The 23,707-nt window shown below is 52.8% G+C and overlaps 10 protein-coding genes across 10 annotated transcripts; 5 read left to right on the top strand and 5 right to left on the bottom strand.

The window, feature by feature from the left end:
• HETIRDRAFT_460739 (uncharacterized protein) lies at positions 1-5,124 on the top strand (the record flags this gene model as incomplete). Its single annotated transcript, XM_009552948.1, has 18 exons — positions 1-374; positions 473-814; positions 925-993; positions 1,236-1,295; positions 1,394-1,755; positions 1,966-2,019; positions 2,106-2,188; positions 2,289-2,433; positions 2,486-2,647; positions 2,716-2,734; positions 2,786-2,936; positions 3,001-3,058; positions 3,128-3,387; positions 3,450-3,981; positions 4,041-4,074; positions 4,133-4,276; positions 4,350-4,603; positions 4,675-5,124. The coding sequence occupies exons 1-18, from the start codon at positions 32-34 to the stop codon at positions 5,122-5,124; spliced, it is 3,522 nt and encodes a 1,173-aa protein (XP_009551243.1). The 5' UTR covers positions 1-31.
• Positions 5,125-5,594: 470 nt separating this feature from the next.
• HETIRDRAFT_389314 (uncharacterized protein) lies at positions 5,595-6,140 on the bottom strand. Its single transcript, XM_009552947.1, has 3 exons — positions 5,794-6,140; positions 5,680-5,740; positions 5,595-5,629 (listed from the first exon to the last, which is right to left on the bottom strand). The coding sequence occupies exons 1-2, from the start codon at positions 6,062-6,064 to the stop codon at positions 5,733-5,735; spliced, it is 279 nt and encodes a 92-aa protein (XP_009551242.1). The 5' UTR covers positions 6,065-6,140; the 3' UTR covers positions 5,595-5,629; positions 5,680-5,732.
• Positions 6,141-6,554: 414 nt separating this feature from the next.
• lep5 (lep5-lignin medium expressed protein 5) lies at positions 6,555-6,783 on the bottom strand (the record flags this gene model as incomplete). Its single annotated transcript, XM_009552946.1, has 2 exons — positions 6,555-6,669; positions 6,722-6,783. 2 exons carry the CDS (start codon positions 6,781-6,783, stop codon positions 6,555-6,557), a joined length of 177 nt encoding a protein of 58 aa, XP_009551241.1.
• A 702-nt stretch (positions 6,784-7,485) lies between these two features.
• HETIRDRAFT_65755 (putative pore-forming cytolysin) lies at positions 7,486-8,748 on the top strand. Its single transcript, XM_009552899.1, has 6 exons — positions 7,486-7,659; positions 7,734-8,051; positions 8,109-8,181; positions 8,238-8,278; positions 8,335-8,356; positions 8,405-8,748. Exons 1-6 carry the CDS (start codon positions 7,514-7,516, stop codon positions 8,591-8,593), a joined length of 789 nt encoding a protein of 262 aa, XP_009551194.1. The 5' UTR covers positions 7,486-7,513; the 3' UTR covers positions 8,594-8,748.
• A 362-nt stretch (positions 8,749-9,110) lies between these two features.
• On the top strand, positions 9,111-10,354 carry HETIRDRAFT_327937 (uncharacterized protein; the record flags this gene model as incomplete). The annotated part of the gene is made up of 2 exons (XM_009552945.1): positions 9,111-9,249; positions 9,321-10,354. The coding sequence occupies 2 exons, from the start codon at positions 9,111-9,113 to the stop codon at positions 10,352-10,354; spliced, it is 1,173 nt and encodes a 390-aa protein (XP_009551240.1).
• Positions 10,355-10,682: 328 nt separating this feature from the next.
• Positions 10,683-12,356, bottom strand: HETIRDRAFT_65752 (lipid-translocating exporter). Its single transcript, XM_009552898.1, has 10 exons — positions 12,310-12,356; positions 12,131-12,241; positions 11,914-12,058; positions 11,747-11,859; positions 11,671-11,693; positions 11,531-11,608; positions 11,438-11,477; positions 11,195-11,375; positions 11,069-11,139; positions 10,683-11,011 (listed from the first exon to the last, which is right to left on the bottom strand). Exons 1-10 carry the CDS (start codon positions 12,311-12,313, stop codon positions 10,848-10,850), a joined length of 930 nt encoding a protein of 309 aa, XP_009551193.1. The 5' UTR covers positions 12,314-12,356; the 3' UTR covers positions 10,683-10,847.
• Positions 12,357-18,792: 6,436 nt separating this feature from the next.
• On the top strand, positions 18,793-20,302 carry HETIRDRAFT_118682 (uncharacterized protein; the record flags this gene model as incomplete). The annotated part of the gene is given in 7 exon segments (XM_009552944.1): positions 18,793-18,908; positions 18,926-18,928; positions 19,065-19,290; positions 19,345-19,456; positions 19,721-19,836; positions 19,894-19,989; positions 20,042-20,302. The coding sequence occupies 7 exon segments, from the start codon at positions 18,793-18,795 to the stop codon at positions 20,300-20,302; spliced, it is 930 nt and encodes a 309-aa protein (XP_009551239.1).
• Positions 20,303-20,334: 32 nt separating this feature from the next.
• Positions 20,335-20,571, bottom strand: HETIRDRAFT_421807 (uncharacterized protein; the record flags this gene model as incomplete). Its single annotated transcript, XM_009552943.1, has 1 exon — positions 20,335-20,571. One exon carries the CDS (start codon positions 20,569-20,571, stop codon positions 20,335-20,337), a length of 237 nt encoding a protein of 78 aa, XP_009551238.1.
• A 511-nt stretch (positions 20,572-21,082) lies between these two features.
• Positions 21,083-22,741, bottom strand: HETIRDRAFT_125637 (uncharacterized protein; the record flags this gene model as incomplete). The annotated part of the gene is made up of 6 exons (XM_009552942.1): positions 21,083-21,347; positions 21,444-21,611; positions 21,677-21,737; positions 21,797-22,256; positions 22,320-22,424; positions 22,481-22,741. 6 exons carry the CDS (start codon positions 22,739-22,741, stop codon positions 21,083-21,085), a joined length of 1,320 nt encoding a protein of 439 aa, XP_009551237.1.
• A 403-nt stretch (positions 22,742-23,144) lies between these two features.
• HETIRDRAFT_105815 (uncharacterized protein) lies at positions 23,145-23,684 on the top strand (the record flags this gene model as incomplete). The annotated part of the gene is made up of 2 exons (XM_009552941.1): positions 23,145-23,170; positions 23,240-23,684. The coding sequence occupies 2 exons, from the start codon at positions 23,145-23,147 to the stop codon at positions 23,682-23,684; spliced, it is 471 nt and encodes a 156-aa protein (XP_009551236.1).
• Between the last annotated feature and the right edge of the window lie 23 nt (positions 23,685-23,707).

Raw genomic sequence — 23,707 nt, 5'->3', positions numbered from 1 at the left:
CCCACAACACACACACACACAAGCGCCAGCGATGGCGCCCTTCCCCGTGCCCGACCACATCCCGACGCCCCAGGGCCAGAACTGCCCCACCTTCGCCCCGCCGCCGCTCGACGGCAGCTACACCGTCCCCGAGCTCTTCGACTACAACGCCGCGCACAACCCCGCCCACCCGCTCTTCGTCTACGCCGACCCCGCCGCGGGAGACCGCGCAGGCCAGACGCGCACGATTCGGTACCCCGAGGCGTGGCGCATGATCAGGAGGACGGCCGCGGTCGTGCACGCGAATTATAGGCGCCGCGAGGCCGAGTATCGCGCGCAGGAGGGCGTGCGGCCGGCGGGGCAGGGCCCGACCATCGGCATCCTCGCCAACCTAGGTGCGCGCGCTCCCGCCCTGTCCCTCCCTTCGCACACCCATCCTGACCCGACCTGATCTCGCGTGGCGTGACCCGCCCGCCCGCCCGCCCGCCCGCAGACACGATCAGCTACTTCTCCATGCTCGTCGCGACGATGCGCCTCGGCTTCGTCCCCTTCCCCATCTCGATCCGCAACTCCCCCGCCGGCGTCGCCCACCTCCTCTCGCGCACGCACGTCATCCAGCTCTACGTCAGCCCCGACCCCGCGATGCGCCGCCTGTGCGCGGAGGCGGTCGCGCTGCTCGCCGCGGAGGACGGCGGCGTGCAGGTGGAGGTGCTGCCGGTCGTGCAGTTTGCGGAGATCGAGGACGCGGCGTGGGAAGGCGCCGAGGCGGAGGAGCCCCAAGTCGCGTTCGGGAAGCTCGACCTCGACAGCGTCGCGTGCCTCATGCACTCCTCAGGTGCGCCCCCTTCCCCGTCCATGTGCCTCTCGATCTTGCGCGCGCGCGGGCTGATCGGCGGCTTGTATGTGCGTGCGTGCGTGCGCGCGCGTGTGTGCGTGTGTGTGCAGGTTCGACGTCGTTCCCGAAGCCGATATATATTGGCCATCGGACGTTCTTGCAGTGGACGATGTTGCCGTGTACGTCTGTCCTCTTCCCTCTCCTCGTTCTCTTCTCTTTTTCCGCTTCGCTCCTCCGCCCCGCTCTTCGCCCCTTCGCTCTACTTCCTTCCACTCCTTTCGCCTTCTTTTCCCCGTTCTCCGCGCTGCTGGGGCTGCTTCTTTTCACATGTCCTCGCGCCGGATCTCATGCACCCATGCACTCGCTCGCTCGCTCGCTGACGCTTGCCACCTCGTGACCGCCCGCCCGCTCGCCGCAACAGCCTTCGGCCAGGTCGACCTCTGCAGCACCGTCCTCGGCGTACACGCCGTGCCCCTCTTCCGTGAGTCCCACCCGCGCGCCGCGCTCCGCGCTCCCGCCCGCTGACCGCCGACCGCTGACCGTGACCCGCTGACCGTGAACCGCCGCGCCCGCGCGCAGACGCGATGGGCATCGTGAACGTTATCTGGACCGTACGTCTCACATTCTCGCTCTTCCCTCCCGCATACGCGCGCGCGCGCGCACGAGTGCTGAACGTCTCCCCTTGCCTCTGCCCCGCTGTACACCCCGCCCGCCGCTGCGCATCGCTGTCCCCCCGCCCGCCGCTGCGCATCGCTGTCCCCCCGCCCGCCGCCTACGCCGCCCACGCCGCCCCGCGCGCGCCGGCACAGGTCGTCTCGGGCCTCATCATGGGCGTCTTCCGGCCGTCCCTCCCGCCGACCGTGCCGACGCCCGAGCGCTACCTCGCGGGGATCAAGGCGACGCGGAGCGACGTGCTGTTCTGCGTCCCGTCGTTCGTGGAGGTGCGTCTGCGTCTGCGTCTGTGATCGTTCGTTCGCTTGTTTGTTCGCGTTCGGTCGTCCGCGTGTCCGCGTGTCCGTTCGTCCGTGTGTTCGTGTCCGCCCGCTCGGTTCGATTCGGTTCGGTTCGAGTCGAGCGCGAGGGCGGGGGTGAGGGAGCGAGAGAGCGAGTGAGTGGACGCTGATCGTGCGTGCGTTTGTTTGGTTCGGTAGGCGTGGGTGCGCGACCCGGAGAATATCCCGGCTATGAAGTCCTTGCGCGCGATCGTGAGTCTGCACTCCTCGCTCGTGTCCCGTGCGCGCCGCTGATCCTTCTCCCTGCTTTGCTGCCTCCGGCGATCGTCCGTCCGCAGGTCTACTCGGGCGCGCCGATGAACAAGGCGATCGGCGACCAGCTCGCGCGCCTGGGTGTCGCGCTCTTCCCGTTCTACGGCGCGTAAGCGACCTTTCCTCTTCCTGCCCCTCCGTGCGCCGATGCTGAGCGCGGTTCGTTTCCCCTTTGTTGGTCGGTCGGTCGGTTGGTTGGCGGTGCGCAGGACGGAGATCGGGTGCTTCAGCATGTTCATCCCGTCCGAGGTGCCGGCCGTCGACGAGTGGGAGTATTTCAAGATCTCGCCCCACCTCGAGGTCGAGATGCTCCCCCAGGAGGGCGCGGACGATATCTTCGAGGCGACTATTGTCGTGAGTTTCCCTCCACACCCTGCCCGCGTCGCGCTGAGCGCGCGCCCCGCAGCACACCCCGTACTTCAAGCCGAACGTGATCAACGGGACGGCGCGGGACGGCCGCGGCGTGTACCGTACGAGCGACCTCGTGCAGCGCCACCCGCGCGACCCCGAGCGATGGAGGATGTACGGCCGCGCAGACGACCAGCTGATGCTGTCTACCGGCGAAAAGGTGCGCCCACCACCACCGCCGCCCCCATTCCGCCTCGCGTCCGCCTAACGCCGCCCGTCTCGCCGCAGACGAACCCCGGGCCCCTAGGTGCGTGTACGCGAGCGCGCCGTGCGGCTGCACCGTGCTGACCGTCTGCAGAGGCCATACTGGTGCACGACCCGCACGTCGCTGCCGCGATCATGTTCGGCCGCGGCCGCTTCCAGAACGGCGTCCTGATCGAGCCCAAGGCCGAGTTTGCGTTCGACCCGAAGGACGAGGATCGCCTCGCCGAGTTTAGGAATAAAGTCTGGTGCGTGCTCGCGTGCGTCGCGTGGGGTGGGCGGCCGCGATCGCTGAACGAACGCGCGCGGTAGGCCCTCGGTCGAGCGCCTCAACCAGTTCGCGCCCGCGCACTCGCGGCTGTTCAAGGAGGTGCGTTGACGCCCTGCACACGCGGACTCGCACCGGGGGACGCGCGCGCTGACGCCGTCGGGCGCGCAGATGATCCTCGTCGCGGACCCGCAGAAGCCGTTCGAGTACACGCCCAAGGGCACCCCGCGGCGCCACGTCGTCATCAACGCGTACGCGCCCGAGATCGAGGCGCTCTACGCCGCCGTCAGGGACGCGTCCCAGACGGACCTCGCCCCGCCCGCCGCGTGGACCCCGCACGCGACGCGCGAGTTCGTGCGCGCGGCCGTGGAGAGGGTGCTCAAGCGCGCGCTCGGCGACGCGGACGACCTGTTCCAGGAGGGGTGCGACAGGTGCGTGGCTCTCGCGCGTATGCCGTCCTCCCGGGCAGCCGACCCCCCTTGTTCCCGCGTAGCCTGCAGGCGACCTACATCCGCAACACCGTCCTGCACGCCCTGCGCCAGTCGTCGCGCGTCGCGCTGCACGCGCTCCCGGCCAACTTCGTGTACGACAACCCCACGATCGCGGCGCTCGCCGCCTTCATCCTGCGCCTCTTCTCTGCGGGCGCGGACGGCGGCGCAGACGCAGAGGCCGCGGCCGCGGCGACCGCGCGCACGCTCGACGCGCTCGTGGAGAAGTACGCCTCTGGGTTCACCACGCACGTCGCGCGGCCGGGCGCCGAAGCTGCGGCGAGCGCGGACGAGGTCGTGCTCGTGACGGGCACGACCGGGCGCCTCGGTGCGCACCTGCTCGCGCAGCTCGCCGCGCGGCCGTCCGTGCGCAAGGTGTTCGCGCTGAACCGCCCGGGTGCCGACACGGGCGCGCGGCAGCGGGATGCGTTCGTGGCGTGGGGGCTGGACGTGGGCGTGCTCGCGGGAGGCAAGGTCGTGCTGCTCACGGGCGACCTCGCGCAGTCGCGGCTGGGCCTTGGGGAAGCGTACGACGAGGTGCGTGCGTTGGTGGTGTGGCTGTTGAGTGGCTGTCGTTGATACCGGCGGCGGGACAGGTGCGGACGTCGATCACGGGCATCATCCATAACGGTGCGCGTGTGTTTTGTTTGTTGGGTGAGGCTCGGGTGCTGATCGCGGTGCGGCGTAGCGTGGCGCGTGGACTTCAACCTGTCGATCACGTCCTTCGAGCCGCTCATCGCAGGCGTGCGCAACCTCGTCGACCTCGCGCTGGCGTCGCCGCGCTCGACGGCGCCCAGCGTGCTCTTCACGAGCTCGATCTCGGTGCTCATCAGTAAGCCGCTCCCCGCCGCCGCGCTCACCTACTGCCGGCTGACATCTCCCGCGCGCGTCCTCGCCGCGCGCAGACCAGCCGTCGCCCGTGCCGGAGCTCCCGATCGCGGACGCGCGCGGGGTCGTCGGGCTCGGGTACGGCGAGAGCAAGTGGGCGGCGGAGAGCGTGCTGCTGCGCGCGGCGCGCGAGGCGGGTCTCCGCGCGAACGTGGTGCGCGTCGGGCAGCTTTCTGGGGACCGCGCGCGCGGCGGGTGGAACGCGAAGGAGTGGGTGCCCGCGCTGCTGCAGGCGTCGCGGGTGCTCGGTGCGGTACCGCGTCGGGAGGAGGTGTGTGGCGTTCGCCTTCTTCTTTCTTTATGTACGTGGAGCGCGGTTAATGGACGGGCGCGTGTGCGCAGGATATTTCGTGGGTGCCGGTGGACGTCGCCGCGTCCGCGCTGCTGGAGATGCTCGGCTCGCCCGAGCCCGTGCTGCACCTCGTGCACCCGCGCCCCGTCAAGTGGAGCGTCGTCAGCGACGCCGCGTCCAAGGCGCTCGGCGTCCCGACCGTCCCGTACGCGGAGTGGGTAGCGAAGCTGCAGGCCGCGCACCGTGCCGCGGCGGAAGCCGGGGCCGACCACGATGCGGCGGATAGAAATGCGGGGCTGCAGCTCGTGGACTTCTTTGCGAACAAGCTTGCGGGGGAGACGGCGGTCGTGCTGGGTACGGAGCGCGCGGTGCGGGCGGCGGGGAGCTTGGCGAGCGCGGAGGCGCTCGGGGCGGGGGACGTGGAGAAGTGGATCGAGTATTGGCGGGGGATTGGGTTTTTGGCACCCGCTGCAGAGGGTGCGGGTGCGGGTGCTGTGTGAGTCGTGCGATCGTATCGGTGGTGGGCCTGATTTTTGTGTATAGGATGTGTTAGAATGTGTAGACTTTATCTGTTGCAATGTAAGTTGTACAAACGCCGCTCATGCGAGGCGCTCGTTTTTTTTATGTGAAAACAAAGGCATGGATTCTGTAAACATCTTTCAGTGTGTATCTTGGAGGGCTGCGAGTCACATTTATACATGTCAGTATCATCAGCTCTTGGCGATGGCACTTTCATTCTCTGACACATCGAGTAGATGATCATGCGAAGGTCCTCCTGCATGGACATTGCCCAACCTTCTTTCCCCCTCGGCTAATCACACAGTGTACATGAAGCAGCATAGTTGTAAAACCGAGAACATATCAAACGCGGAACCCGACATCGATTGCATGGCGTCCAGACACGAGCTGCATCGGGCGCAAAACAGATGTTAGCGTGAACCGTATACTGCCGACAAGGTATGACTACTTCACGGAATATAAAACGATTGCGCGAATGCTTAATACCTGCGGGTTCAGGTTAGAAAGCCGTAAACACAGGGATGAGGAACGCTCACCGAGCATTGTTGACACGGGACGACCATGAGGTATCTCATGGGCTGATTGTCAACTAACGCCCTTGTGATTCTTGTTAACGGCCCGATCGTGTGCATCGCATAATCTTCACTTACTGTTCCCACACCTCTCGACCTTCCCATTCCTTCTCACGTTTCTCTCGCATGCTTTGCCCTCAAACACTCTGATCCCGGGATGTGAGACATCGCGGCCGGTGCAAGTCCAGTAATGATCTTTACACGTGCTCTTCGATTTCGGACATCCTCTGTGAGAGCAGTGGTGTTGGACCAGGATTTGAACATCGCCTTCGGCTACGGTGTCGCCTATGGTCGTGGCTTCAACATCGGCTTCGGCTTCGGCTGGGACCTCAGCTTGTTCAGCCTGCATGATATGAAGTTGGGATGGACTCGGGGTAGGTCGATGGACACAGCACGATATTCGCCGGGGAGGTAAATGAGCAAAGATGAGGGTCGTTGCTCGTAACCCAACACACTTTATACTTTTGCCCGGGCGGTGGGAGCCTCTTCAAAGCTTGTCGGGGGCCGCCTCTGACCAGCAGCAGCTACGGATTGCTGATGGTATGTCCGCCTACTTTCTCGGAATACAGACGGAAGTCACCCTATGGTATCAGACCGGCTCCATTTCCTCGGAATACCGACGGAACCGCCCTATACCACAAGGCAGAGTGCATTCTCTCGGAATACCGACGGAGTCACCCTATAGGAAAAGACGAAATTGACAGGTTCCATGCATGAAATAAGTGAGCAGTGATCCCGATTATGCCAGGCACTGACAGCGTACCGCGATACAGTGCAGACGCATTGGCTGTGCACTTTCATTTGGGCTGAGACCAGTCATTCATGTTAAGTTGCCTGGTTCACGATAGAGGTGATCCTGGAACAGAAAACAAAGTAGAATGGTGAGGGATGAGCAAAGAGCCAGATTGTCCACAGTAGAACGAGAAGCGAACAGGACAGCACAGAGCCGAGGGCCTAGGGGAATTAATGATGGGAACGCAGCATTAGAGAAGGATCAAGATATTACCTGAGGCGATATCGACAACGAGGACGGCGGAGTGGAGAACCGGAAATAAATCGGTATGTCATATCTGCAAGGGCTGGGTATATTCGTTGTGATGCTGCTTATTCCGTGACCTAGCGTCGCGAACGTCAGATTCCACCTCTCCAACTTGGAAAACCCGATCCAATTTCTCCCTACCCATGCTACAGGGTCGAAAAGAAACCGTCTACGCCGCTCCAATCATTTGTGCTCCTTGTACAACTCCCCTAAACATAATGTCAAGGGCGAACTGAATACGTGTACCGGAGACGACAGCCTGAGTGCCGCGGAGAGTCGAGACGCGGAACAATCCAGCTGACTCGCCGGAGTTGTTCTGGCCAAATATCGTGACCTCCTACCGTGAAGAACTCGGTCTGCCCACTTTGCAACGCTGTTGGGCCTGTGCAACTCCTCCGCGATCGCATAACACCGGTGTCCGTGATGCGATGCTACGCGTCCACACGCAAATGACCGTAGTAAGTCACGAGGAAGCTGAAATTTTCAGAAATCTGTCGTCTCAAGTCCGCAACGAGCACTGCCAGGAATCTAATGGTCAGACTAGGTTAGCTCTTCTGGGCCCAAGGGCTTTCCAGCTCTAAGGGCAAGGTACAGACGACCCACATATCGCTTCTGTCTGAAGAACTGGCACAAGCTCTATCAGAGAATGGTCCACATCATTGGTGCCGAGATTGAACGATATAAAAGAGGGTGCTGGAGGAACTATTCAATTCAGTTCTCTTTCCGCGTACCACAACCTCTCAGCATCTACTTAGCACCATGTCGACTAAAACCACTTTTGAAGACCTCGCCAAACTCGGCTGGTATAAGCAGCAGATCTTTGGACGTGCCAATGCCAAACGCGGCGGTACCATGGGGTCCGCCGACCACCTCCATCTCAACGATAGTTTCGCCGATAAATGGTCGTGAGTGCTCGTCCTAGTGCTCTTTTCACTGAGCGGCACCATGATCAATCTTTTCTGTCGGCTGTTATATGTAGATGGCATTGCTACAATACAACTTTTGGTGACCTTCACAAAATCGGTGAACGCCCCCAGACCGCCAAAGACGATACCGTCGTCTGGTCGTACGACAACTCTAACAGTGATCTCCCCTTCCCGCACACCCACCGGGAGACCTACGAAGAGACTACGACCGTCACCGCGACGATCTCCAAGTCGGCTGAAGTCAAGATCAGCCAATCATTCACCATTGAGGCGATTGCTAGTTCGAGCCTTGACATCACCATCAAAGCCGATTCAACTAATACGACAACCAAAGAGGAAAAAAGATCGCATGAGGAAAGCTGGAATATTACGTCTGTCGTTTCTTGTATGATCAGAGTTTGAGCTGAAGCTGACTGCTACGTGCACAGTATCCCTCCTGGTTACAAATTGGAGTTAATCCGGACTAGGACTGATTTTTCTTCCACCGCAGAGTATGAAATTGTGAGTAAGATGTCTTGCCTAATCTGAGCCTCTATTCTGATGCTGGCCGATGTCAGGATGTCGGAATCAACGGATTGATTGGGACTCAGGGCGAGTTGTAAGGATAAGATCGCTTTTCATCCGTTGACCTTTCGCTGACGTTCAATTATCCAGGTACAACGAACACTACTTCTGGGTAGGGCACTCAACATAATTCACTATCAAAGCCTGACACTTTTCTCAGGCATACGATATCAATCGGCTTCTGGGTTCCCCTCGTGGTTCGCTCAGGATCCGTGGCACGTCTCGCAAGACGAGCTACACGTTCACCCAGAAGACTGAATCGCCCAAAGGTGAAATCCATTTGTATACGCTTGGGATCCAGGAGGACGGCGACCAGCCCAGGGCTCTCATACTCGCCGCGTCGGAGTAGAGGTAGATTTCTTGAAGCTTCGTTTTGAAGGTTGAACGCAGTCTCTGTTCTCAAGGATATGATGTGTTTCTGATACGATATGATTCCGCATGTTGCGATGTGTTCGGATACATTGTCGATAGCTTCGAGAGAATGTGTACAATTTTTGATGCCGGATTTCAATGCCGGAGTGTGCCGGAGTGTTCGCATATCATTGTCACCGGCTATGTGGCCGGAATGTGACAAAGGTGTTACGACGACTGCACGTGTCGCTGTAGAACTCGTAAAGTGACTCCCTGGAGCTCCCTGGACCCTGGCAGCATGGAAGAGGTTCCGAAATGGTACTTATAGGCTATGGCAATGATCACCTTGCTCAAACTTGAAGATGGCGAGCCACCTCAACTCATCGCCGTCTGCCCATGCCCATGCCAATCACCACACTGACGAACTGTTATGGGGCGCTGCTAGCGCTGATCTTGACGCACTCGAGCATATTGTCTGTGATCACTTTCATTCGAAAGTCTGTCTCCGCACCCCGATGAACGTCAACGGGTCGTACGCCCGCGTATTCTTGTTCACAATGGACAACGACCTCAAAGTCATCGGACGCATAGTGCTTCCTGTTCGTGAGGCAGTCAAGACCAAAGCCGAAGTCGCGGCCATGGACATGATCAGAGGTACGTCCCCATAGAGTTCTCGTCACGATGTTCGCTTCTTCGGCAGAACTGACGTATTCTACTTAACTTAGCACGCACCAATGTTCCAGTACCACAGGTATACTTGTATTGCTCATCACCCCAAAACCCTGTTCGAACTGAATGGATTTTGATGGAATACATTCGGGGCGAGACACTCGGGGATTGCTTTGGAAGCCTTACTTTCCAGCAAAAGATGCGCACAGCTACAGAATTGGCGATCATCATGTCGTCTTTGTTTAACATCAAAGCCGCACGCAGCGGTAGTCTCAACCCCAAATATGGACGAGATGATCGCGACTTTTGCCTACGCTCCCTCCGCTATCATCTAGATACACCGAACAATCTCAACACTTTGAATACATCTGCAGATAGCCATCTCGGTGTCGGACCGATCAACGACGTCACATTCCTTGACTATCCACGACAGGTCTCGCCATCGAGATGCGGGCCGTTCAGGTCTGAGCTGGAGTTCCTGGAGGCGTTCGCCTTTCGCGGTCACCCGCCGACACGATCAGACGACAAGCTGGAGCGATGGGCTTTCGAGAAGGTGTTCGAAGTGTACCACGCCGTTCGGCCGCTCTATCGAGGCTTTGGATCGTCATGCAACGCTGACCAAGGCGATACCTTCCATTTCTCGCATGGTGACCTCAGCAGCTGGAACGTCCTCGTAGACCCTGAGAGCGGCGGAATCACGGGGGTGATCGATTGGGAGATGGCTGGGTTTCGTCCTGCTTGGCTCGCGGCCGTCGGTTGCGGGTGGTTTAATGATGATTCGGACCGATTTCTGATGACGGATGACCAGGACGGCCGACTAGGATATGCGGATGATACTCCAACAGATGCTCGGCTGCGCGCTCATTTCCGTCTGCAGCTTGCCGAGCGGAGCATGGAACTTTTTCGCCACTACTGGTTGGGAGTGGAATTGAGGGCGATTTTTTATTCTTTATGCCACGAGTACCCTGGTAATGCGGAAGTCTGGCTGGAAAAGTATGAGAACCACGAATGGGATGTGGCGCGGCGTGGAAGGTTTCCCTTTGATCTTATGGCATGGATTGAGGAAAAACTAGATCTCGAAGAGAGGTAATCTCTTATTTCTTGAAACAGAGGTGGAGTCTGACTTTGAGTGCTAGGTTACAGAATAAGGGATCGTAGCTCCCCGTGATAAGAGATGTCTTTTCGATCCTTTCAGGCACGACATACCGATCCGTTTCCGATTCTCTTACTTTATGCCCTCGTCCTCGGCAATCGCAGGGAATAGCCTAATCCTCTGCAGCTGCTGTCACAAATCAACTCAGCGTGTGATACTCAGCCTGTGCTGTCGTTCCATGTCTGTTTAACATCGGCTCACCAGTTACTACTTAGGGGCCTCTGAAATTCGATCTGATAGGACTTTGCAATTGTCTGTCCAGTGTGGGCTTAGAGAACTATTAACCTCACATAAATTATACTAGTCGACAGTGTTTCAGATAGGGGAGTAGTAAGTAGTTGTATCGTCAGTGTCACGTTCATTGACAGTCCTCGCACGCTCCTTATTACCCTCCCTCATCAAAGAAGTCCGTGTATTAGCAAATAATACTCTATGCAATAACCTTCGGAGTACTATCACCATGCCGCTTTTCCAGCGGCAGCGTCGTCTCTGATGTGTACTCGTGCCCTTTGTGCTCTGGCCGCAGTAAGAATCCGGGATGGAAAAAGTTGAGAGTGTATGTTGCCAAAATGACCATCCCTCCGTCCAGGACGTCTAAGAGGAGGATGATGTGTCCGTTAGAATGAGCTGACAAGGAAAGAAGGTGCTCACTGAAGTAGACTTGTGTTGAAATGATGCGCCCGTTCCAGCCGTCGCTCAGCTCGATCAAGCGGTATATTGAGCTAGAAAGGATGTGGGATGAATGTGGAGAGTCATGATGTGCACATATGCACGCACCGAATTAGGAGGAAGATCGTTATCATGCCTAGTCCAGAGACCATCAGTTTGAGTCTGGTGTCCATGGCATCGACTGATGTCGATGCCCAAGGACTGGCACCGGCAGGATCGCGGACTGGAGACTTCAGACTGTAGCGAACGAGTATCTCGGTTGCAAGGGCCATGTAGATCACGATCGCGACTGCAATATTCGAGACTTGTGAATCAAGGAATCGACACATGAGCATTGAAGACAATATGGACCTAGTTGAATGGCAATGCCGGCTAGCATAATATTGGCGCCCTGTCCCGAATATCACTGATCCGCTCGATGAGACAGTTAAGATCGTTTCTTACCAATTTCGTCCCCTGTTCGTCAGTCGCCGATGCCGCTATCCCTCCACCCGCTGCTTGTATGACAAGTGCAGTCACATCCTGGAATAATGATGTACATGACTTATAGGTCAGCATAATTTGATCACAGGTGCACCACGTACGCATGTGCAGAAGACAATTGTATCTAGAACAACACGTTTAAGAACAGGCAGGCAATCGGAAAAGACACGTACTCACACGTTTTAGCGGTCAGGCGACTGTACTGAGACCCAAGTATCGGAATGATCTGGCCCAAGAGAACGAAGTTTGCTGCCAGCAGCGGTGTAGGACCAATGATTGTCATGCATATCCTATACAAACCTGTTCACCTCTCGATCCGCCAAAAATGCGATGGAATGCCTTACTGCATCAGAAAAGGGTCTTGCAGGATCGGGTTCCGACTTGACCACACTCGCCCACTCCAGCCTAAGATCTCCATGATACCAGAAAGCACCGCGGTGGGGAAAAGCCACCAGATTCGAAATATGGTGGCTTCGACGGCATGCGCGCCTGCGAGGGAATTAAGAGACAGGACGTCAGAAAACGATGACAGCTTGGCAAGAGATCGAGACTCTTCCTCACACGTAGAGATTATGAAGAGCACGAGAATGAGAATGCATATCCATTCGGTCGGAACATAGTTGTAGGGTGATAGCAAGGCAATATCCGGAATAGTTGTATTCGAACTGGAACCTGGAGCAAAGAAAATAATTTCAGTGCTGTGTGTTGCATGATGTGACGTGATAAAAGAGGAAGCTTACTCATGAATCGATGATTAAGAAAGGCGGTCAATGGAGAAAGTGGGATTAGAGACAGATGTGGATAAAGGAACCACCTCGAACACGTCGCTAGATTTATATACCTTGTTCAGACTGCAGACGAGCACTGCACTGAGGGGGAAATATCAGTTTCAGGGCCGCAGCAGCGGAAGGGACGTGGTAGGCGTTCACAGCGCTCATACCTTCGGTCATTGGTGACCGACTGTCAATATACCGGTGACCAATTCTCGGGGACTGCCTAGTCTGACAGTCGTCTGCACTCTTTCAGCACCATGAAGATTGACCTGAACAGAGTTATACAATGGGAACACATAGGTGATGCGAGTCGTCGAGCTCTATGTTTGAGACTCGAAGCTTGAAGTTGCACATGGTACGGAAGATTGATCACATACCCTGAACCTCGAGGGCGAGGCGAGTACTCACGCTCGCTGATGGATGCCTCTTGAAGTATTTGCGCAGCAACTTCAAGAGCGCGAAGTAACAATGCTGTGAAGTGATATCAGGCCACGGTCATTGTTGCCAAATGTAGAAGTCGATGTGAGATCAAAGACAGAACTGCATCGCAATTGTCGGACATTGTCGACAATTGCTGACAATTCCCGGCATTTGTCAGCATTTGTCGACAATGTCTGATCACGATTGTCGCAAATTGCCGCAATTAGGTGCAACTCATCCAGCCACCAATTTACCAATTCCATTCTACAGAACTCATAAATTTTCAACCCTCAAAAACTCTTTCTAGATACTCAACAATTATCACATTTGCCAACAATCTCTAAGTCTACAACAAAGCCCTCAACCCAACAATATCCAACAATTGCTAACAATCAGCTAAGGCTATGGGTAAGATAGCATAATGCACCCTAATATGACTTAGAGATAGAGTAGCAAGGCATAACAATATCTGCAAGATCCAACAAGATCCAATAAAGCTTAAAAAGCAGATGTAACATCGAGATCAGGCAGGATCAAAAGGTAATCATGATAGTAGACAATTGTTGATAATTGTTAGTAACAAGATCAAGGACAGATTGCCAGCAATTGTTGGCAATTGATATTATAAACTGCCCATTCAATAACCCCAAGAGTAGTAGGTTCTTTCTTAGGTCACATGATAAGAAAGAGTGGGATAATGGTCTTGACTATATGATAGTATAGGAGCAGATAATATTAGAGTACAGTGGGAGGGACTGTATAAAATGACAGATAGTATAAAGACTGCCTAAATACAAAGGGTTATAGTAGGAAGACTATAACAAACAAAGAAAATAGACTAAAGATCCTTAGCCTATTTTATAGACCTTTTATATTACTTTGGAAAGATATGAGAATGCCACGTTACCCTATAGAATTCTCTAAGTTGCTGCTCTTTCTTAGCTAGTACTCTTGTGCTTTTCCACTTGTCTTCTTTTGACTAGAAGGACAATAGCTTGTGTTTCCCTGTGAGTATATACCTATAAGCCCACTATTGGTTATCCATATTATCTCTTATAATAGTTGACCAGTAATGATGATATCTACTAGGAGCTGATGACCAAGAATGTTATCTTATACTGTAATGTACACTCTACAATTAGAGCCATCTAGGAGTTGTGATAATTGTTATCAGAATAGACTGCTAAAGGGGCTCTAATTGACCAAATCATAGTAATACCCTCTTTTTATGTCCTAATGCCTAATAGGACACCAATAAGTTTATTGTCATTCTATATACAATTTGCTTTCTGGAGTATGATTGAAGAGCAGTTATGACTTTTGCTATAACTTTGTTTTCTGGAAAGAAGACCAACTTATATTCCCTAGGAGTTTTCAATCGCCATTGAGCTATTTGTTTATCATATGTATTAGGGAAAAGCTCTACATCAAATTATGCATAGTTAAATATAAATCTAGCTAGATTTTTGCCAATTACTATTCAGGATTTTTAGCTTACCCCCTTTCTAATCCTGAAATTATAAGGTCTAATTAGAGCTAATTAGAGCTGATTTATCATATGGATTTTCGGAAAAATAGCAACTAACCAAGTTCCATAATTCTTCTACTACCACTACACCTTTAATTAAAGTATATCTATAAAGCTCACTAATTAAACTAAAGTCACACCTTATTATAAACTTGCCTATTGCCAGAGTTTAACCAATAACCTCATGCCTACACACCTTGGGCTAGTACTCTAAACTACAAAGCCACAAAGCCTAAGATATTTATCTAGTAACCTAAATATATTGATATAAATAAGACAATCTTGATATTTCTAATTTTCTTACACATTCATCTTCTATCTATTCTATATATAAAGGGATTAATAAATACCCTAAAAATCAGGGCTTTCAATATTTGAATTTAGGCACCAGACAATAATATAGTAAACCAATAGAAAATAAAGGGTACAATGGATACATTTCCACAGGCCTTTAAAGTGAGTTCCAAATGCCAGATTCTTCTGATGGCTTGATTGCCACATCAGCACAAGCAAATCCATTCTGTTGGAGCTTGAGATCTTCCTTCTAGATTTTGGAACTGGAAGGGGTGGCCCCCCCCTTTCCAGTTCAGATTCGCCATTGTAAACATGTTTTTTGAACTCCACTTGAACCTTGTCATTGCTATCATCCAACTGCTATTCTGTGAGCTAAAACAAAAACACTAACACAAACAAGAGCTTTGCTCCATAATACCTAATCATCATTGTGATATTGGAGTCTAGCAAAACCTGGTCATCAAGATTCACTGCATATGCAATTATCCAATGTTATCAAAGCTGAATAGTAGATGGTGGGCTTGTGGTGTATCTGCAGTGGACTTATCCATGCTGGCTGTATGGGGGCAGATCGTGATTAAAGCTCCACTTATATCAAGTGCATGCATTTACCAATTCATAGATGGTCTTATGGTTCTGTAAGATTTCTAGTTTCAAATCTAAAACAAGGTTCAACTCCAATTTATTAATCTAGGACTGCTCTAAAGCCTGTGGAAATGCATCCAGTAAAAATAAGATTGTAGCACTTACACAATTTAGACTTGGAATGTGTAAAATTGTAATTGGGTTGTAGATTTTAATGGGACTGTAGTACTAGTATAGACAATGTTACCTTTAATTGCAGATTTGATTATAAAATTGTTTATGGATAATATATTCTAATTAGCTCAGATTAGCATTTTGAATAATCAGATCTAATTAAGAGAGGAGGGTTTTCCAGATGCAATACTCCATTGTTCTGATGCATATATTCTTCTACCATTCTGTTGGTCCTTATTGAGCACTACTTGTGTAAGTAAATGCTGTACCCTGCCATGCAGGCTCTACATGGCTAGCCTCAATATTTGACCTTTTTGATGCCCCAATGTGTAAGCACACAAGCGCTCAATGCCAATATGTCTAGGACCGTTTCACCAAGCTCCACTTCCTCAAACTCAATCACAGCCACGCAAGCATCCCCTATATCATCATTGCTGTGACATCGTTACTTTTTGCAGGTATCAAAATTAACTGTGCACAGTAGCATTGTACGGCTTCATTATCTACATTATTGTATGACGACAATCTAGAGATCTAGCCAAACCGTAATTGGAGACTCCCAATATACATTCGTGGAGAAATAACTGGGCTTAAGGTGAGTTGTAGCTTGTTTCGCTTAGCAGCTTGATGAGACGCTGTCCCATGTTTACGCAATCCTGATCATCTAAAAAGAGTGCAAGGGCAGTATCTCGCGTGGCAACACGTGAAAACCACATGAGAACCCGAGCGTGAAGCGCAAGGGGCCAAACCTGACAAACTGCGGCGAGCGCAAAGTGCGAGGCTAAAACAATTACTTTATTGGCCAAATTATTAATTTCTCTTCTCCTGATTAAAGCATTTTCTGCACCAAAAATCCAAAAAGGGAACCTGACAAAATATGACAAAATCCATAGAGCACAAGGCAAAATATTCTGACTCTAACCATCAATGTACCTTATATTTTCAACTCAATACCTGCTAAATCTATGCATTCTGTGTATATGTCTTTTACATTAGTGGAAAACTCTAGGAACATTACTCAAGTTAGATTAGAATATCCAATAACCTATAAAAGAAGTGCAATGAAACTAATAGGAGCATATACAACAGGAGCACATACAATGAGAGCATATACAATGGAAGCACACATAATGAGAGTATACACAATGGGAGCATATGTAATGGGAGCACACACAACAAGAGCACATACAACAAGAGCACATATAATAAGAGCACACATGATAGGAGTATGGGAGCATACATAATAGAAGCATACACAATAGAAGCATACACAATGGGAGCATATGCAATGGGAGCACATACAACAAGAGTACGAGCAACAGGAGCACATGCAATAGGAGCACATGCAATAGGTGTTAAGCCGGCTAGGCTTAGTCGCGTGCGTGTGATGCACTAAGAGGGGTTCCCTGGGCTAAAGCTGATTGTGATGGCCCAACAAATAAAGACGACGGCCCGTCTTTGGGCTTGTTCCAAGAAGGGCTGATCTGTATTGATCTTCTCCTCGAAGAGTCGAAGGAGATGCTGATTGATTACGTGTCGATGTTCGTCTGGTACGAACAAGTCTTCTCCAATACAACAGATGACTTTGGAGGGATCCCAACGGATGACTCGATAGGCAGCGAGTCCTTGATAGGTTGCAGGCGGTAGAGAATGATAAGAGCGATGAGACGAATCCAGTGCTTTGTCAGACTATGTATGGTTCTTTAGATCTGACAGAGATCGCGAAGCGTGAGCTGAAGGTAGCCAGACGCCGGGCGCAGTGCTGAGATCAAGATGTATACAAAGTGAACGAGCTGAGGCTTCCGAGAAGCTCAGCTCTCCTATATATAGTACATGGCTATTTAGGGTGGGACGGACATATGGTCCGTGCTTCTAAATGCTAAGTACTATCAACGATCGATGCATGTAAGCCGCAGTCATTGTTTGTACTCCGCGGCTCCTTGATGTAACCATATATAGTAAGTATATCAAATGTCTGTCCGCAGCAATATCAAATGGAACCGATCACGATCGACATCAGTCATCGCAACAGAAAGAGGAATCATAGTACGTAAGCGTTCATGCATCAGCATGTAAATGATAAGCAGTCCGAGTCTGAGTCATGTACGTAGCTCATGACCATGTCCTGAGTCACGTGCCTAGACGTGTGTCAAGCCACAGTCCTAGTCGTCAACAGTTCGAGTCCAAAGAAACACCTGACCTTCCCTTCTGTCCACGTGCCAAGCACGTGTTAGGACACGGTCCTAACAATAGGGGCATATATAATCAAAGCACATACAACTAGAGCACATCTAATAGGAGCATACCACACATAATGGAAGCACACCCAACTAAAGCACATCTAATAGAAGCACATGTGATGGGAGTATACACAATAGGAGTATACACAATGGAAGCACACATAATGGGAGCACATTATATGTAATGGGAGCACATATAATAGGAGCACACCTAACTAGAGCATATCTGATAGGAACACATATGATGGGAGTACATACAATGGGAGCACACATGATGGAAGCACATCCAACTAGAGCATATCTAACAAAAGCACACCACATACAACAAAAGCATATCTAACAAGAGCATACCCAATAAGAGCATATCAAATGAGAGCATACCCAATAAGAGCATACCCAATAAGAGCATACCCAATGATAGCACACTCAACAAGAGCATACCTAATGAGTGCACACTCAATGAGAGCACACCCAACAAGAGCACATTTAACAAGAGCTCATCCAATAGAAGCATATACAATAGTAGCATACCCAATAGGAGCACACCTAATTCAAGCACACACAATGGGAGCACATATGACAGAAGCACACACAATAAGAGCATATACAATAAAAGCATACAAAATGAGAGCACATGTAATAGGTAATCAATTCACAAGTATATAGCCAACAATAGATTACACACAGACTACATACAGACCACACTCAGACTGTAGGTAGCCTATAATCAATGCATAGTCTGCAACTAACACAGAATATTTCAATCCTCATAGTCATTTAAAACTAAACTACAAAACTCAGATTCAACCCTAACCCCAAGAAATACTATTAAGCACTGCGTGAAAGTCGCGAAGCGACGGGTCGGAACTCGTTCCATTCAAATTCAGGTCATTGCGCGCCTAGCACACGAAGGTCAAACCAAGTCGCTCGAAACGTGCCCACATGGTCCAATTTCCTCGCTGACTCTCCAAATCTCATATCGTACAACAAGTGAAACCGATTTTGGACATATCGTAAGCAGGAAGTCTCGACATGTCTGAGCTCCAATGACCCAGCGCCAACCGTATTCCAGAATCATCGAGCGCGTTAATTCCAAACTTAGACCTCGATGCGACGCAAAGACAGCTGTATTTTCTCTCGATCAAATAAGAACTGTTTGGGCGGGCGCAAGCGTTTCGTCAGTCTCCCACCTTTCCATCTCCTGGGACGATGTCGACCTCAGGCCCTTCGAGTGATACTACGGTCTCTTCGCTTGAGCTCGTTAGCCTCGGTCAGAAGATAGTGACGAATTCGTTCGGTCTGTTGTTTGAGATATGGTTCCACGGTACGACGGTACTTCCGTGATCTGACGATGTCCGATTCAAATTTGTTTTTAGGCATGTACGCGGTCCTCATATGTTTCTCAACGCATAGCCTTTGGTGCAGTATTGTTCACCTCGGATCCGACTTTCGTGAATACTGTGCACTGATCTTATCCGAAGGCGACAAGGATCAAATTCGAAGGCAAATGTCACTATGCTAATTGTGACGCTCACTATGTTTTCTATGTCTACTGCTGTGCTAGGACTGAACTTCGCCACTGTGGTTCAAGAAGTGAGGCATTGGTTCATATTAAACCCTAGTCTTTCCCTCGTTGAAAGAGAAAGAGTTGCGAGCAACTACTCGGCACGGTTCGATTGGGTTCAAGACACCCTTTTTTCTGTCGAGGTGCGCCGAAGTTCGATCTAGGAGTGTTATCGATGCTGATCCCCCCATCCTCAGTTTAGCATCGGAGACTCGATAGTTCTTTGGAGAGCTTGGACGTTGTCGCAAGCCAGTGGTAATACGATCTACATCGTTTATGTAGGCATTCTCTTAATCCTGGCGTCTTTCAGTACGTGACATCATCATATGATGGATACTTCCGTGACATAGTCGACCACATACAGCTACTTCTTTCGTCTTCCTTGGCTGCGCTGTGCAACATCATTCTGGGTTTTCTGCTGAGATGCCTGCCCTTTGTCTAAATGTAAACCTTGCGAGCTATGTACTTTCGATGGCAGCAAATGGCTTGGCTACTTGTTTGATCGCATGGAAGACATGGTAGGAGCTCTGTTCTCGCCTAGTACCAATAGCATCGCTAATTGTTGTCGTTGAGACAGGCAACATCGTAGACTGATCAAGGCATCATTCGGAGATACTGCTCGAAGGACACGAGTTGAGAAAGTGCTGGTGTTGCTTGTTGAGTCAGGCGTGATTTATTTCGCCCTATGGGTAGGTCGCTCATAACCGCACCCCGATGATGCCAAACGATGTCGTGAACTTCGACAGGTGGCGCAAATCTTCGACTTCTTGCCAATCACTTCCTCCTCGGCAGCAGCAGGTACGGCGAGCACCATTCTCAGCTCTGCTGGAAATCAGCTAGTTGTGAGTGTCATTCCCAGGCAAGCACTTTGAGGACTTAAATGTATAATTTCAGGGTCTATACCCCACGATCATCGTCGTGTTAGTCCACTACCAGCGCTCGCTGTGGGACTCGCCTGAAGTGACCCTCAACCACATCAAGACAAGCATCAGTTTTGTGTCCCCTCCATCCACCGCAGTGGTACAGTCTCGCTTGACTGTGGGTGAAGACGCAAACCATCACTTCGACAAAGTAGTTACGGTACACCCCCTCGAGTCTTCGAGCACCAGTCACGCCTCGAACCGAACTAATCTCGAAGCCAAATCTGTAGTTTAGGAACTCCAATGGTCACAGCACGTGGATGTGTTCTAAAAGTTACTACCCTTTATCCATTCATTCACAACTTTTGAATTAATTTCTTTAAAACCAGTTCGTTCGGTCTCATGTTGGCTTGTTGCTTCTTGAACAGGAGGTCGCGTCGTCTTTAATAGGTTCCACGTCGTCCACCGCAGTAAAACTGGCGCTATTCTATGATACTGGTCAGATAGTACATATACACTTAGCAGCGGCCGTGATGACACCACTGTAGCTCCAATGGGACACATGGATCCGGCCCTTCGCAAAGCCGGTCTCGTAGGCGGAAACTAAAGGCCGCGAAGATTTGGAGAGCGGGTCGGAGTGTGACTCTGAAACGTATACAAGTAACCTATAGGAAGTTGATGCAGGGATCAGGCGTGGGATACTGCGCTACACAATCTGGACTTGGATTTGCCTGACTGATTGAAATTTCCCTCGCTATCATACGCGCCCGTACTTCTGATTGGTTTCGTGTCTGTCATGTATGTTAATGATCACCAGAACAACAGCATTGCACGAGTACTTTACACGGGGTGTCAAGGCATTGATGCAGAACGAAGGCAAGCTGCCCAATTCGTACGCCTTTCAATGCGAATACAGTCACATAATAGATATGGGACACCGCGTTGACGGGACGTGAGGATCCCTGTTCATGTCCCGTGTGCGTGAGCTTTGAAGCGCAGGCGGGGCTCCGCTCGCTCCGGGCGTCCCACTCCTCAAACAGCCTCGCCACCGTCTCCCCAAGCGCCCTGACCGCGCCTACCCCAGCCGCGCCTTCTTCCGCGCATGTCCGCCGTGCATCCCAGCACCGCCCAGCACGCCGACGGCGCCAGCGCTCAGGCTCGCGAAGCTCCCCGCGCTGCCCTGCGTGTGGCTGTGGAGGTGCGGCTGCTGCGAGAACTGGGCCTGCATCTGGGCTTGTGCGGCCTGCTGCGACGCCTGCGCGGGCACCATCGACGGCGCGTCGTCTTGCGTGATGCGACGGTGTGGCGGCATCTGCGACGGCGAGATCGTCTGGAACGCGCTGTGCGGAGAGAACGACGCGGCGCGAAGAGAATCATCAGCACGGCGGTGTGCGGGCGCGCAGGAGACGGAAGACAGAAGACGGTGATGCACGCACTTGCTCGTCGGCCGGGGCTCGTCCTGGAACCACTTGTGCAGGAGGGCCTCCTTGGCGGTGATCCGCTGGTCCGGGTCCCACGCGAAGAGGCGCTTCAGGAGATCGTAGCCGGCGCTCGAGTTGATCTGCGGCCGGCTCCTGCACCAATCGAAGATGTGCGGGGTGTAACTTCGTTCGGGCCAGATCGTTATTTGAGTGTGGCCCAACAACGATGCGCGAGAGAAACGACGCACGAGTCCAGACGCTTCATGTTTGCGTATTCCGGCATGTGCTTGATGTCCGGCCACTCTCTTTCTGTGACGACGCCCGCATTTAGTCGAGAAACGCGTGAGTGTGCTGTTCACGCCACTTGCCATCTGGCGTGCCCAGCACCTCCAATATCTTCAGCAGTTGGTCCTTCTGAAAGGGCACGTTCTTCTTTGAGTCGAGCTTCGCCTCCTCTCCCTTGAAGATAGGCCGCAGACTGGCCAGCTCCGCGATGACGCAGCCCACAGCCCAGCAGTCGACGGCCTTGTGGTAGTGCTTCGCGCCCATGAGCAGCTCCGGCGCGCGGTACCAGATCGTGACGACGACCTTGTCCCCGGCGAAGAGCGGCTGGAGCGGCTGGTACGTCAGACGCGCGAGCCCGAGGTCGCCTATTTTGACGACGCCCGCGGAGGTGATGAGGATGTTCGCCGGTTTGAGGTCGCGGTGGAGGATGTGGGACTCGTGGAGATAGAGGAGGCCGTTGAAGAGCTGGTATATCAGGGATTTGAGGACCGCGGTCGGGATTTGGTGACCGCGAATGGATTGGGTGTAGTGGTGTATGAGTTGCTGGGGAGGAAAAGTAGGAAAAGTAAGGAAGATAGGAAGACTGTCCACGCGAGAGAGACCGACGAGGAAATCGTGCTCAGCGTATTCAAAGACCATGTAGATGGACTTGTCCTCGAGTATGACCTCCTTAAGTGCCACGACGTTCTCATGCGATATTTCTCGGTTGAGCTGTACGAGTGACCATGAGCCGCTGCGTCGGACGCGTCGGACGAGACGATACGCACCGCGATCTCTCTGATCGCGCTCTGGCTGATCCCAGTGTAGGCGACGACGTCGCCCTCCTTGTCCGGCTTGAACTTCTTGATCGCGTGGAGCTTGCCGTCGTCGTCCCTGCTCTTGGCCTTGTAGACGCGGCCGTACGTGCCGGAGGAGATAAAGCCGAGTATGTCGTACTTGGAGACGACGGTACGGTGGGCGGCGTCGCGCCGCGCGCGGTAGGCGCGCATGGGGTCATGGTGGGCTGCGCTGGACCAATCGTCGACCATCGCATTCGTCAGATGGGTTTGCTCGCGCGCGGTGTCATAGCGTCTGCGAAGGTGGGGGAGGGGATGGTGGTGAGAGTGGACGCCGCCTATCGGGCTGCATTTGGAACTAATTTCCAAAAATGGGAGTCTTTGTAGCAGGCGCGTCGCTCTCGCCCTGTACTCGCCGTCGGGACACATCTACGCGAACATCCACCCATCGACTGTTTGACATCGGCGTGCAGTGACCGTGCCCAGTATGCTCTCACATAGGTGTACAATCTATGTCCAAATCTTCTATGCTTAACCGCTTGACCATTGACAAGTTCAGCACGCCCGACATCCCGAATCAAAGTCGTTTGTTTGTTTACAAATGCAGAGAGCAGAAACAAACAAGGAAAGGGAAGCGAAACACGATTTCAGCCAAATGTCTGTCCACATCCAAGAGTCCAGGTACGTATACGAAATGTCTGTCCACATCCGAGAGTCTATGTGTATCTGAAATGTCTGTCCACATCCAAGAGTCTGTCCGTATCCAGAGTCCGTCCACATCCAAATCCGTGCGCAGGTTCGTATCCATAACTCTTCTCCGTTCCCGAGCCTATCTCCTGCGCTCCTTGTCCCCCGACGCGACGTCAAGCCCCGGCACGCTCGAAAGAAAGAACACAGACTCGATGCTCGCGAAACACCCAGCCCGGCCCTCCCCCCTACCATGCAGAACCCACCGCAGCGTCCACTCCGTACCCGCGCATCCACCCGCTCTCGCGCGGCCAACTGCCCACGCCCATCCCCCACGACACCGCCGACATATCCGGCCTCAAGAAACCAACGCCCGCCTCAACTCACGACGCCGCTACCTCCAAGTGCACCTGCGACCAGCGCAGACACGACTCCCCGCCCCGCCACCCGCCTTGAAGATAAACCGAAAGCTGGAACTGGAGACGGAAGCGCGCACGGGCATGCGTGAACGCAGGGGCCGCGCGAACGGAT

The sequence above is a fragment of the Heterobasidion irregulare genome (genome assembly GCF_000320585.1).
Source record: "Heterobasidion irregulare TC 32-1 unplaced genomic scaffold scaffold_11, whole genome shotgun sequence".
Taxonomy (NCBI): Eukaryota; Fungi; Basidiomycota; class Agaricomycetes; order Russulales; family Bondarzewiaceae; genus Heterobasidion; species Heterobasidion irregulare.
The sequence above is the reverse complement of the archived record's forward strand: the minus strand, read 5'-3'. Positions and strand labels throughout refer to the sequence as shown.